Genomic DNA, 12,820 nt, shown 5'->3' with positions numbered 1-12,820 from the left:
AAATGTTTGTCAAATTAACAAAGTTAACACATCATTTACACAGACTGTATATAACCTCCAGCTCTCTCCAGCTGTGTTGATCAATTAGCTATTTTAGCCCCAAGTGTTTATTTCCAGAGAAAAGACAGGCAGACTACTGTAACAGGATGTGACGTTGCAACATGATATTAATGTGGAACAATTCTTGATGTTATGGGGAAAAAAATTAAATCATGAACAATGTTGTGGTAATTTCCAGAACTTTGTGTACATAATTTGGTATTTCTCAAGCACGAAGGCCAAAAATAATGACATAATACTGTTTCATTTGAAAAGCAAATCTACCACACATCTGTTTGACCGTCACTAGTTAATCTGAAACACCGTAAGTCAGTAAGAATGGCTTGCACTGTCAGAGGCTGAAAAGACAACGGCAAAACTTCAGTAACATGAAAATTAGACCTTATTGATTTATTTCAACTCAAGAAGTACACATTTTTAAAGATGGACTATAGTGTTTGACAGGATTTGAGGGTTTTGTTTGTTTGTTTTAACCTTCATTTCCATCCACAGTCCATACCAGTTTGTGGTATGTTTGCTATCTGCCATTAAAACTTAACAAGAAGAAAAAGGACAGCAACAGAGGTTCAGCAAACGTGTTACAGAATAAACATGATGGGACTTAAAAGTTGGCTTTTTATGGATTCCAGCTTATTTTGGAGTCAGAGCACATGAAATGACAGACAGAGCTGCAAAGGAAGCCACAAAAATGTGTTAGTTGACCTGGCTATTAACTTCTGTCAGACAAAGATAAAGAGTATCATAAGGCGAAAAATGAAGAAAAGTTTTGGGCAGACTGGTTTGAACACGACTTTATTCATGGCAGGTAAACATAATACAGGTAAACGTGACTACTGTGGAGAAGAGGAAACAGAACATGTGGGTGATCGTGGCTCAAGAGTTGGCAGTTTGTCTTGTAATTGGAAGGTTGCCGGTTCGAGCCCCGGCTCCAACAGTCCGGTTGTTGTGTCCTTGGGCAAGACACTTCACCCGTTGCCTACTGGTGGTGGTCAGAGGGCCCGGTGGCGCCAGTGTCCGGCAGCTTCGCCTCTGTCAGTGCGCCCCAGGGTGGCTGTGGCTACATGTAGCTGCCATCACCAGTGTGTGAATGAATGGCCAACACAGGGGAGGTAGAGAGAAGGCAACTGATCCAAAACCTCAGAAACCTACAAATGAAACTGGATCTTATTGAGTAACTGCAAAAGGACCCAAGAAGTGAAAGTTATCAGGCTTTAAAACAGGGTAAATTGTTTTGGAGGATTTGTGAGCGACGTTGCAGTACACACTCCACACCAGTTGGTGGCGGTAATGCACCATTTTATTGTTTGCCAATCGCCAATAAAACTTAGGGGAAGAAGGACAGCTACGCGTTACCAGACGAGTGTTCGGGTTCAGAGCAGCATGACTGCTGAAGCTGTGGTCACCGTCCGCCTGGTGAGGTCCTTCGAACACAGGAACTTCAAGCCGGTTGTGTTTCACGGCGTCCGCTTGGAGCAGACCGTACAGGACTTCATGCAGCTCGTCAAAGACGGTGAGAGCCGTGCGGTGTGTACCCCGTGTCAGCATCTGTTCACCGAAACAAACCTTTAAAAACACTGCGCAGGCAGAAATCCCAGGATTCACTGCAGCTGGACGGGAGAGCTTCAAAACTTAGAGTTCTTTGGTTTTAACTGGATATGAAACACTTCATATATAAAGGTTAATTTACAACAATGAGCCCTGCTCTCTGTGTAGGTGGATATAAGAAACAAGTCCTTAATGTTTTAAGCACATGTTTGGCGCCCTCTTGCGGCAGTACAGAGCGTGACAGGCGGCACAAACCCCAACATCACAGCTAACAGGCACATTTTCCTGTTTCAGGGCCGAAAAACGAAGACTCGCCTACTGCGCAGTAGACTGAGTGAAAGTGGGCAGTTTATATTATTAACCTAAGAGTGGTTGCTACAGTCAGAGGCAGCACAGAAGCAACGCCCTTAGACTGGTTTTAGTTTGTGTTCTTATTTTGCTGAGTTCTCGGTACTCTGTGGTTAACTAACATAAACTAATGTGAGTCTGTTGACTGCAACAAACAAAACCAGTGATGTCATGTTTAGAATAGAACAGAGTAGAGTAGAATAGAATGCCTTTTATTGTCACTATACGCATGTACAGTGAGATTCAGAGCTGCAGTGCAAACGTGTGGGAAAAGAAAAATATACAGATATAGGGCAAAAATAAATGGTGTTATGTATTTACAGTGTGGGTTATTGCACATAAATTAAATATTGCACAGTCGTGATCGTAGTTTGCAGTCTGTGTGGGGGGAGTCCTTGGATTTGGGGTGAAACTGTCTTCAGTGCATGTGTGAGTTCAGGCTCTTGGAAAGAAACTGTTCTTGAGTCTGTGGGTCTTTGGTCTAGAACATAAAGGTGGTCCTTGATGTGCTGAAGCATTAGTATCTCGAAGCATTTCATGAGTACGGCGTGAGGGCCACAGGGCGGTCATCGTTCAGGCTGGTGATGGGAGACTTCTTTGGCACTGGGAATATCCTCTGTTACAGTGAGTGGAGCAGTGCAGGAACCAGGTGAGGATGAGGATGGGAGCAGGGCTGGAGCAGATGAGTGCTGCTGTTGAGATGTTTCTGGGCAAAGAAGTGATTTATCTCGTCTGCCAGCGGCACACTCAGGCTTTCTGTTTTCACAGCCTCTGTAGTTTGTCTCGTATGCCCTCCCACACCTCCTGTGTGTTGGCGCTGGACAGGTGGGACTCTGTGCTCCTTTGTGGTCTGTTTTGACTTTTTTAGTTTCCCTTTTCAGATCGGCTCGAGCAGCCGTGTACAGAGCTCTGACACCTGACCTGAAGATGGCGTCACAGACTTTGAGAAGTGAGCGGACCTGGCTGGTTTTTGGTTTGGGAAAACCCGAATGCTTTTGTCCACAGTCACATTTCTGATACAGAACTTGATGTAGTCCAGTACTGATCCTGTGACTTTTTCTAGCTCCTGGTGTTCAAATCTGTCTCAGTCTGTGTGAAGCAGGCCTGTAGTTTGGAGAGAGCATTTTCAGGCCAGGTTGTAACGGTCTTTGTGGTGGACCTGGCACTGCGTCTGAGGGGAGTGAAGGCTGGGGAGAGCAGGAGGGAGAGGCAGTCGGTCTCGTGGTGTTCGCTGTGTCGAATCGAGCGTAGAATACGTTTAGATCCTCACACAGAGGCCGAGGTCTGCGCTTTCCCCTCTAAAGTCTGTGATTGTGTTTAGCAAACTGTTGCTCCACCCTGTGTGTGTCCCACATAGACACAAAAACAGCTGTGAGAAACCCCAGTGGGACAGATGGGGAGTCTTTATTAGACGAGTTTTTTAGGATTCTCGACCTTGTGTGTTTTCACACATGAATAAGAAGATAAAATCTTGATTGAATCCAACAATTTCTTTCAGATATTGCAACAAGGCCAGGATTTCCACCTCCTTTCAGGAAATATGGTTATGGTATGTATGCATTACTTCAATTGTCTTCATAATTTTTTACTGCTGTCATTAGAGCAATGTTCTCATCCTACCCACATGTCATGTTTAGATTGCTGTTGTTGTTACATAGAACTCACATAGTTACCTGGAGTTATAGCTAAACATCAGTAGTGATGTGTTTACTTGATACAAAATGATTTAAATAAACACACGAACACCAGAACAGAAATGTAATCACTCTTTCTTTCCGCACCCAAACAAGGACGGAAGTGTTGGTGAAACATCTCACTCTGTTATCAGAGATCCATGAAGTGACCCATCGTTCTTTTTCTAACTTTGCTCTGTTTCACTACGGGAGATATGGCCCACTACCGGATTGTGCCCAAAGCTATGCTCCAGCACTACTCCAGGATCTCAGGTTGGACCTGAGGCGCTAGATTCCAGGACTGACTGACCCAGGGATGACTGTGCAACATCCAGCCTATAAAACCGCACGAACTGGACTGATACACCTCTGAGCAAAGCCCAGGATGTTGCCATCCCGAGTTAGGAGAGGCTGGTCGGTGGTGTTAGAATAAGGGGGCGGAGCCCTGAGCACAGCTCAAACGTGGTGTCATTGGAGCTTCCGTAGTTGGTCATACCAAGGCGATTCCCATAGTGAAACACGGGGCAAAGTTAGATTACGAACTCCTCTCCTAGGTGTCTCACACCACCTCAGCTGGCTGTTTTCAGTGTAGAGGAGTAGCGGCTCTATTCTGACCCTCTCCCCAGTGACTGAGCTACTCACCAAATTTCTAAGACACCAGCCACCCTTTGGGGGAAGGTTATTTCCACACAGCTTGTAGGGCTGCTCAATTAATCGAATTTTAATCACGATTACGATCTGGGCTTTCAACGATCATTAAAAATGACTGAGCCGATTATTAGCCCCTCCCTCATTTATCCGCGACACCTTAAAGGCCAGTCCGTGAAAATATTGTCGGGCATAAACCGTCCGTGGCGCAAAAAAGGTTGGAGACCGCTGATTAAGAGGACCCGAGGGAAGCTCGGAAAGCTAAGCAGAAGTTATTTGGAGAGGAGAGTGACTGCTGTTGGTTGAAAAGAGTTAAAAAAAACTTCAGTGGTGTTGCACACTATTTTATATTATTTTTTTAAAGTCATTGTTAACCCTTTAAAGCCGGTCAGAGCAGCACGCTCCGTTTTGTGTAACTATTTTTAAATCCCTGTAGAACCGGAACCGCGTAAGCTAGCGCAATAACCCGGAGGAGTTGTACTTACATCTGATGCCATCAGCTTGTCCTCGGTCACGGTTTCCTTCCACATAAAGCTTTGCAAAAACTGCATAAAAAGCGCTTGCAGGAACAAAAACATAATATTCCAGAAACACGCTTTGCCGATCCGATCAGCTGTTCGTAACACTTCCCACAGTGAAACAGACATCAGCGCGAACTACCGCATATCCGCCATTTCCTGCCCGAAACCGGAAGTGATGTCATTTTCGCGGAAATTGTAGTTTTTTACTCGTAGGTCTTAAAAACCTATACTGGTCATGTTTGACTTTTCTGAATAGTTGCTGGGATGCTTAGAACTCGAATTGCACTGCTGGAAATAGTTTATTTTGATGCACATGCTGTTTTCTTTGCAAATTTGCATCATAGGATTGTTTTTGTTTTTCCTGCAGTATATAAAAATTGCTGTATCTCCAAAATAAAACTTTGAAGACACTCAAAATAAATTTCCTGTTGTTGTAAACTATTTTTTGCAACTTTTTTGTATTTAAAGTTTTGAGGGATAAACCTCTTAAATTTCTCAAAGTAGAAATATATGTTAAAAAAAACCAAAAACGATTTTCAATTTTTTTGTAGTTTATTGCACTTTTTTGCAATTAATGTAGTTACTATGGACTTAATGCATACATATTATTAAAATATGGGCTATAACAGTTGCATAGCAACTTGAAATGCTCCCACAAACGGCACTACATGTAAAAAAAAAAAAAATAATAATATAAGCTCTGGCGGACTTGGTTCTATGGTAGGTCTTAAAGGGTTAAATAAATATCGTCAAATAATCGAGATCTCAATTTCAGTGAAAATAATCGTGATTATCATTTTTGCCATAATCGAGCAGCCCTAACAGCTTGTGACCATAGGTGGGTGTAGCCACAGCAGGCGCTGCACCAATCCGTTACTCTAGTGATTCACTTTTCTCTTACTTGCAAGCAAGACAGTCCGATACTTAAATTTGCTCCAAATCCAGCGTGGGTCCTTCTGACTGAGAACCATGCCCTCAGACTCGTTTCCCACTCAGCTGCTAGCCTACTGGCTGCACCTGGATTTTCTGTCCATAAATAATATGACAGATGGCAGCCTGGTGGAGTCCAGAACTTCATGGGAGAGAGTTCGACTTGGAGTGTGAACACTGGTGATGTGCAAATCGATATTGAAATATTGATTCTTCTGATACCAGTAATTTATGTTCTAGAATCGATTCTCATCGATATTTTAGTAATTTAGGGTAAATTTGTAGTTTATCATTAACAGGAACACAGTGGAAAGAAACTATATCATTCGGATTGTCTACATAGTCATGTGTGAAACACGGCTGTATAAATGTGTTGCAGCCGCTGGCGTGCGCACTCACAACAATGGCTGAGCGTAAACGGATTCATGTGTGGACGTATTTTATCTCCGCAAACAGCCACGACACGGTTTGCGATACATGTGGCAAGAAAGTGAGATGTTGTGGCAACACCACTAACCTCGTCAAACACCTCAGAGTAAATCATATCACAGAATATGACGAGCGTATGTTGAGACTGAAGAGGAGGACAGGGACAGGTGCTGCTAGGGCGAGACAGACGTCTCTCACGGAGTCCTTCAGTGCTGCAGGCAGGCAACGTGTTCAAATAGGCACAACTTCAGTTTTTTATTTCTATATGATGAACTCTGCATTATTAAGCAATAAGAACAAGTAATCTGATGTCCTGTAATCATTATGAAGCAATATTATTATATTATTATTACAGTTACATAATACAATTAATTATTGGATTATGAAATACAATGAAAAATTACGTTTTTGTACAGAGTATCGGATCAGTATCGTCGATACCGCCCTGAATTCTACTTGGTATCAGATCAGAAAGATAATCAGTGGAGTTGCACATCACTAGTGAACACAGCTCTCACAAGAGTTGTGAAGGACAGGAAACATGACTAAAGCTAATTATTGCATTATAAAATTGTGTTGTGCAATCCTTTTTGCTCTCTAACGACTTTTCCCTTGTTAATAAAGTGCTTATCTGATTGATTAAGACAATAAAACGAATATATACAAAAGGTAAAGATTGCCCAGTGTAAAAGCTGCACACACCGAGTGCTTCTTGTTCCTGCTGGATCTCAGGGCTGAACGGGACCTTTTTTTTTTTTCTTTTTTCCCCAGCCTGTCCTGTTTGGTTCTTTTGCCATCAGAATTATTGTCTAAAGGCAAAGAAAGATGCCCAACGGATTTACTTTACTAAATGGACCGCCCCAGCCTATTTGATTCACCTTTTATTGTTTATTTTATTTTATTTTATTTTCACTTGCTACACACGGGACAGACTTGACTGGGGAAAGAAAAACAGCGGGGAAGAAGGACGGCGATGAAGGGCAAAAACCAAAAAAACAAACAGACAAAAAAATCCATGCTGAACGGGACTTTTAAAGAAATGTACATAGAGTGAGGCGATGCTCTTAAGGGCCCGCTAACAGAGCTCTTAAAGTCAGAATCAAATTGTATTTGTATAAATAAATGTAATCACTTTATGAACATTTGGATATAAAAGAAAATGCACATGGGATCATTATATACAGTTGTGGTCAGAGGTTTATACTAGGACTGTTCGATACAACGACATATATCGGATGACGATATAAAAACGTCTGTTTCATTTTACGCTATCGTTTGTTTCGTGGTGTCGCAAAATAAACCGTTTACAGCAATTTTTTTTTCATCGTTTTGATGGTCACTGCAAGTCGGGTGACAGCACTGTTGTGTATCGAGCCTGTGTGGATTAGAGACAATGTAAAAATAAATTCACACTTTTGCACCCAGTTCTTGTTTGTTGGTCATTAAAGATGTCTGCTGTACAGTCATTCCACAGTGGGGGAAGAAAAACCATTAACAACTGAAAACAACCTTCATGATATCTGTAAAGTTTTGACCAAAGGTCTATGTAAACTTTGTTGGTGTGAAATTTGTGCTCTGAATCTGACTCCATCCTTTTTCCCCTTACAGACACGATGAAGATTATCCATCAGGCTCATGGAGCAAAGGTATCTGTGAAGGCTGTGGAGTGTCCGCTTGTAGGACACACGAGTGTTGTGGTCTGCCCTTAAGGAGTACTTTAAAAAATGACATTTTCAAAGGGACCTGACTATTTTGTCTTCCACTTTAATATAACTTCCCTCTTTTGTAATAGCATGATCCCTGTGAGAGAAAATAAAGGAAATCAAAATCTGTTCACTCAGCTGGTATTTCAACAACTAAATCATTTAATTCCCTTTAATCCACTTTCAGAATTTGGGATTGATCTCAGAATCAACTCAGTAATTTTAGCCGTACATTCCAGAAATATTATTTCAGTTATTATATAATCTTATTTCAGAAATAGTTTGCATTTCAAACTTGCAATTTTTATCTTTTTTCCTTTGTTTTCAGACAAACGAGTTAGTGATGAGTTTAGATGATGATGAAACTCTGGTTCTACATGAAGGCCAAACCCTCAGAGCTGCTGGTGTTGGTAAGATTTGCATTGCTGAGTGTTTGCTGTAGAGCAGTGTTGGTTATAATTTGGTCCAAAGTAACACATTACTGTATTCACTTTACATTTTTTCATGAATGTGGTAATGTAACAACTTACTGTTTTCAATTCATGCGCTATGCTGCTGACACATCAACGCTTTGCAAGCCTGTCCAAAACAAACATGCTAACATGAAGCTAGCAAAGAACACAGTGACACGAAAGCTAAACTTGTGTTGTCCTCAGCACAGCAGCCAGAGCCTGATTATAACAGGCAACAAAATCAGTAACAATGTCTGTCTGAGAGACGGAGAGATTATTTTCAATCATAAATCTAATTTGTCAAAATGAGCCTGATTCGCATCAGCACAGCCACCATCACCAGCCGACCAATGTAACTTTGAGTAACATCCCAGCTAACAGTCAGCTGTGAGCTGTGTTGACCCCAGTGACGTTAGAATTGTACAAGCTGTTTTTGCCCTGTTCTTATTTCCCATTTTCCTAGAAAATACAAAGAAATAAGGGGCGACTCAAAACATCTCTTTTTACATTTGTGCCTGTGATTATATTCACTGTTGCCTTTTGCTCGAGTTCATTGTTTCTAAACCCAAACCTTTCAGTCTATTTGCACAATGCCCCAAAATTCACCCTGTTCAAATTGAATTTCAAATAGAAGTAGTGATACAATAATAACATGTGGTTTGAATATCATGTAGTGAGAAAGGCCCGTGATGCGCATTCAGTGATTTCATCGTTGTTCAGTTTGCTGTTTCCAGAGCAGTCTAAACACAGTTCTTCATAACAACCAAAACTGAGTGGATTTTAGTTTCCTTTGTAAATGAATAAAACATGTCAGACTGAAATATCTGATTGGAGGCCGTATGATTTTTGGGGTTTGCTCAGTTGTCTGTGTATCATTTTAACGTCTTTACCTTATAATAAACAAATGATTTCAATAAATAAATATAAAGATATAAATAGAATTGAATGGCAAAAGTTGTCCTTCAGTGAGGTTCTTCCATCTCTATAAAGGAACTGGACAGTGACTCTCAGGTTTCTGCTTACCTAGCTTCATCATTTTGACTGCGATGCATTGTTTAGACTTGTTTTTTAATCTGTCAGTAGATTTATGCCTTAATCCAGTTTGGGTATGTTACACTCAGCAGGCAAATCTTTAAACATTTTGCTGTTCTTCTCTCGAACATACACGACCAGCTGTGGGACGGGCAGTTTATGAATTTAGTAACAGTTCAGTCAAGACACATCTCAGATCCCACCTCAACTGTCCATTAAAAAAATAAATGGTAAATGGTAAATGGCCTGCATTTGTATAGCGCTTTTCTAGTCCATAGGACCCCAAAGCGCTTCACACTACATTCAGTCATTCACCCATTCACACACATTCACACACTGGTGATGGCAGCTACATTGTAGCCACAGCTGCCCTGGGGCGCACTGACAGAGGCGAGGCTGCCGGACACTGGCGCCACCGGGCCCTCTGACCACCACCAGTAGGCAAACACGGGGTTAGTATCTTGCCCAAGGATATTTGGCATGCAGCCAGGATAATGAATAAAAATAACTGTCTTCTGACTTATATGAAGGAGAGCTGTGATTGACTGTGATCCATTTCAAACTTCATAAAAATGGAAGACTTTCTGAACATACCTGTTTAAAAATCTGAGGTGTGTTTTAACTTTGACATGTTTGTCCTCTTTAGCTCATGAGACAGAAGTGGCCTTCTTCAGGAAAGCAGACTACAGTCTCTATAAAGCAAACCCCCAAACTGCCTGGTGACTGCGTCAGAGGACAGTTCATATACACAGGTCTGCCTGGAACAAGTTTTGTCATGTTGCTACTGGACTGTTTTCATTTGTGGGATTTTTTTTTCTCCTTTAAAGTCAAAGCTTATTATCCAGCAGACTAACAGGCCTTTTTATTTAATATTAATATTTTTTTTATTTTATGTGAATATGACTTTTATGAACATCTTTCTGTTGTTGGTGATGTTGTAGATATGCTGAAAGTTTTAAAGGTTTTAAGGAACAATGTTACATCTCCAGCATTCGCTCTGCTCTCTGTGATCATGAGTAAAATGTTTGTGTTCTCAGTGTAATTCAGAGATGTTTTCAGAAGTGTTTATATTTTTTCATACTTTGTTGCCAATGTAATTGTGAGTGGATACTTTTGCTAATAAAATGTTGTGCGGTTCAAGAACACGATGTAGACCTCTTTGAAACACAGATGGAGAGAAAGATGCTTTGACTGTTCTCAGGGGAACATTCGTTTCAATAAATGTGAAATAGAAGAAGTTACATGAAACTTTAGGATTCTCTTGAAGCTCGTCATCCGTATAAACTGAGTGAACCTCGTAGAGCTTTGGAGTTTGTTTCACATTTTAAAGGACTCATACAGTATGACTGTCTGTACCAGAGACCCTGTACCCTTCTATGACTCTGAAAACGACACAAAGGTCTACACCCACAGACACACTTTCACTGAGAAGCTCCTCCCATTTTTGTTGTTGGGGGGGGGGGAACGTTTGAAGCAACAATGGATGGAATAAAGTCTGTCAGACTCAGAATTCTCTATAATGTTCTTGGGAAGTTCCTCAATTGTTCTAATACAAGGGTCTCAAACTCGTGGCCTGGGGCCCGCATGCAGCCCACGTCACCCCTACTTGCAGCCCGTGTATTGATGTGATGGAATGTAATGCAATTTGGCCCTTGAAGTGACGTTTGTTAGGGAGGATTTGTTTGTTGAGTGCAATGTTAAAACAAATTCTCCAAATGACCGAATGTGTTAGTTCAGTGACAGGCAAACACTCATGTGGACACTCATGTCTGCAATTTTATTTTGTTAAATACGAGCAAAATGATAGAAGTGCTGCCACGTGTGTGGACAGGCAGAGAGGACCAATGTGTTTATTTGCTTCAATGAAAGGCTTCGATTAGTAAAGAGTGAGGGGGAAACTGCCTTCACGTTTGCAGTTTTGTCTTTTTATACAATATTTTTAATTTTAAAAGAACAAACACCACGTTTCCAGAAATATTTGTGGTTGTTTTCTTGTTTGTTTAGTGTTCAAGTAGCACAAAAAAACTGCGGCCCTCCAATGAGATGACAGTGCCAGCAATGGCCACAGCTCATTTAAGTCTGAGACTCTGTTCTAACGTTTGCCTTCACATAATGATTATCTGAGGTTTTTTACACTCTTAACTCATCACGTTATAGTCAAAGCAGAGTTAATGTATTTTATTTGAAGTAGGAGTCCCAAAAACTGAAAATGTGCTAAATAAAACCAAAAACATGCCTCTGATTGGTGGCACTTTGTAAAACCCCCTGCCCCTCACACACACACACACACACGTTCTCTCACAGGTGGGTTGCGTGTGTGTGTGTATCCAGTACACAAGTGATGACGTGACGAATCCTGCTTTCGGGTCCAAACGACTCTGCATTTAATAAGGCTGTTGTGTTTTTAACATGTTTTAGTGCTTTGTATCTTGTTCTACACTCAACAAAAATATAAACGCAACACTTTTGTTTTTGCTCCCATTCCCCATGGGATGGACGTAGAGACCTAAAATTCATTCCAGATACACAATATAACCATCCCTCCCAAACAGTGGTCACAAATCAGTCCAAATGTGTGGTAGTGGGCACATCTGCTATATTGAGATAATCCATCCCACCTCACAGGTGTGCCACATCAGGATGCTGATCTGACACCATGAGTAGTGCACAGGTGTACCTCAGACTGCCCACAGCAAAATGCCACAGATGCCACAAGCAATGAGGGAGCGTGCAATTGGCATGCTGACAGCAGGAATGTCAACCAGATCTGTCGCCCGTGCATTGAATGTTCATTTCTCAACCATAAGCCGTCTCCACAGGCGTTTCAGAGAATATGGCAGCACATCCAACCAGCCTCACAACCGCAGACCTCGTGTAACCACACCAGCCCAGGACCTCCACATCCAGCAGGTTCACCTCCAAGATCATCTGAGACCAGCCACCCAGACAGCTGCTGGAACAATTGGTTTGCACAACCAAACAATTTCTGCACAAACTGTCAGAAACCGTCTCATGGACGCTCAACTGCATGCCCGTCGTCCTCATCGGGGTCTTGACCTGACTCCAGCTCGTCGCCGTAACAGACTTGTGTGGGCAAATGCTCACATTCGATGGCGTCTGGCATGTTGGAGAGGTGTGCGCTTCACGGATGAATCATGGTTCACATTGTTCAGGGCAGATGGCAGCTGAGAATGTCCCAGTTCTTGCATGGCCAGCATACTCACCGGACATGTCACCCATTGAGCATGTTCGGGATGTGCTTGACCGGCGTATACGACAGCGTGTACCAGTTCCCACGAATATCCAACAACCTCGCACAGCCATTGAAGTGGAGTGGACCAACATTCCACAGGCCACAATTGCCAATCTGATAGACTCCATGCGACGATGTGTTGCACTGCATGAGGCAAATGGTGGTCACACCAGATACTGACCGGTTCTGGGTCCCCAGACCCCCAATAGCGCAAAAAACTGCACAT

The 12,820-nt window shown here is 42.0% G+C and overlaps 1 protein-coding gene across 1 annotated transcript; it reads left to right on the top strand.

Moving 5' to 3' along the window:
- The first annotated feature begins 1,405 nt into the window (after nucleotides 1–1,405).
- Nucleotides 1,406–10,283, top strand: lg16h2orf76 (linkage group 16 C2orf76 homolog). Its single transcript, XM_085374793.1, has 5 exons — nucleotides 1,406–1,570; nucleotides 3,452–3,502; nucleotides 7,763–7,800; nucleotides 8,186–8,267; nucleotides 9,988–10,283. Exons 1-5 carry the CDS (start codon nucleotides 1,441–1,443, stop codon nucleotides 10,062–10,064), a joined length of 378 nt encoding a protein of 125 aa, XP_085230919.1. The 5' UTR covers nucleotides 1,406–1,440; the 3' UTR covers nucleotides 10,065–10,283.
- Nucleotides 10,284–12,820: the final 2,537 nt, after the last annotated feature.

This window comes from Diplotaxodon limnothrissa, linkage group LG16, assembly GCF_057381915.1.
Source record: "Diplotaxodon limnothrissa isolate DT_005_m linkage group LG16, D_limnothrissa_male_GT1.1, whole genome shotgun sequence".
Taxonomy (NCBI): Eukaryota; Metazoa; Chordata; class Actinopteri; order Cichliformes; family Cichlidae; genus Diplotaxodon; species Diplotaxodon limnothrissa.
Note: the sequence above shows the minus strand (reverse complement) of the source record. Positions and strands in the feature narration are given on the sequence as shown.

Bases quoted from the DNA above. Each gene is read 5' to 3' on its own strand.
- lg16h2orf76 (XM_085374793.1), top strand. From the start codon at position 1,441: ATGACTGCTGAAGCTGTGGTCACCGTCCGCCTGGTGAGGTCCTTCGAA. The intron at 1,571-3,451 runs GTGAGAGCCGTG...AATTTCTTTCAG, and splicing joins CATGCAGCTCGTCAAAGACG to ATATTGCAACAAGGCCAGGA. The intron at 7,801-8,185 runs GTATCTGTGAAG...CTTTGTTTTCAG, and splicing joins ATCAGGCTCATGGAGCAAAG to ACAAACGAGTTAGTGATGAG.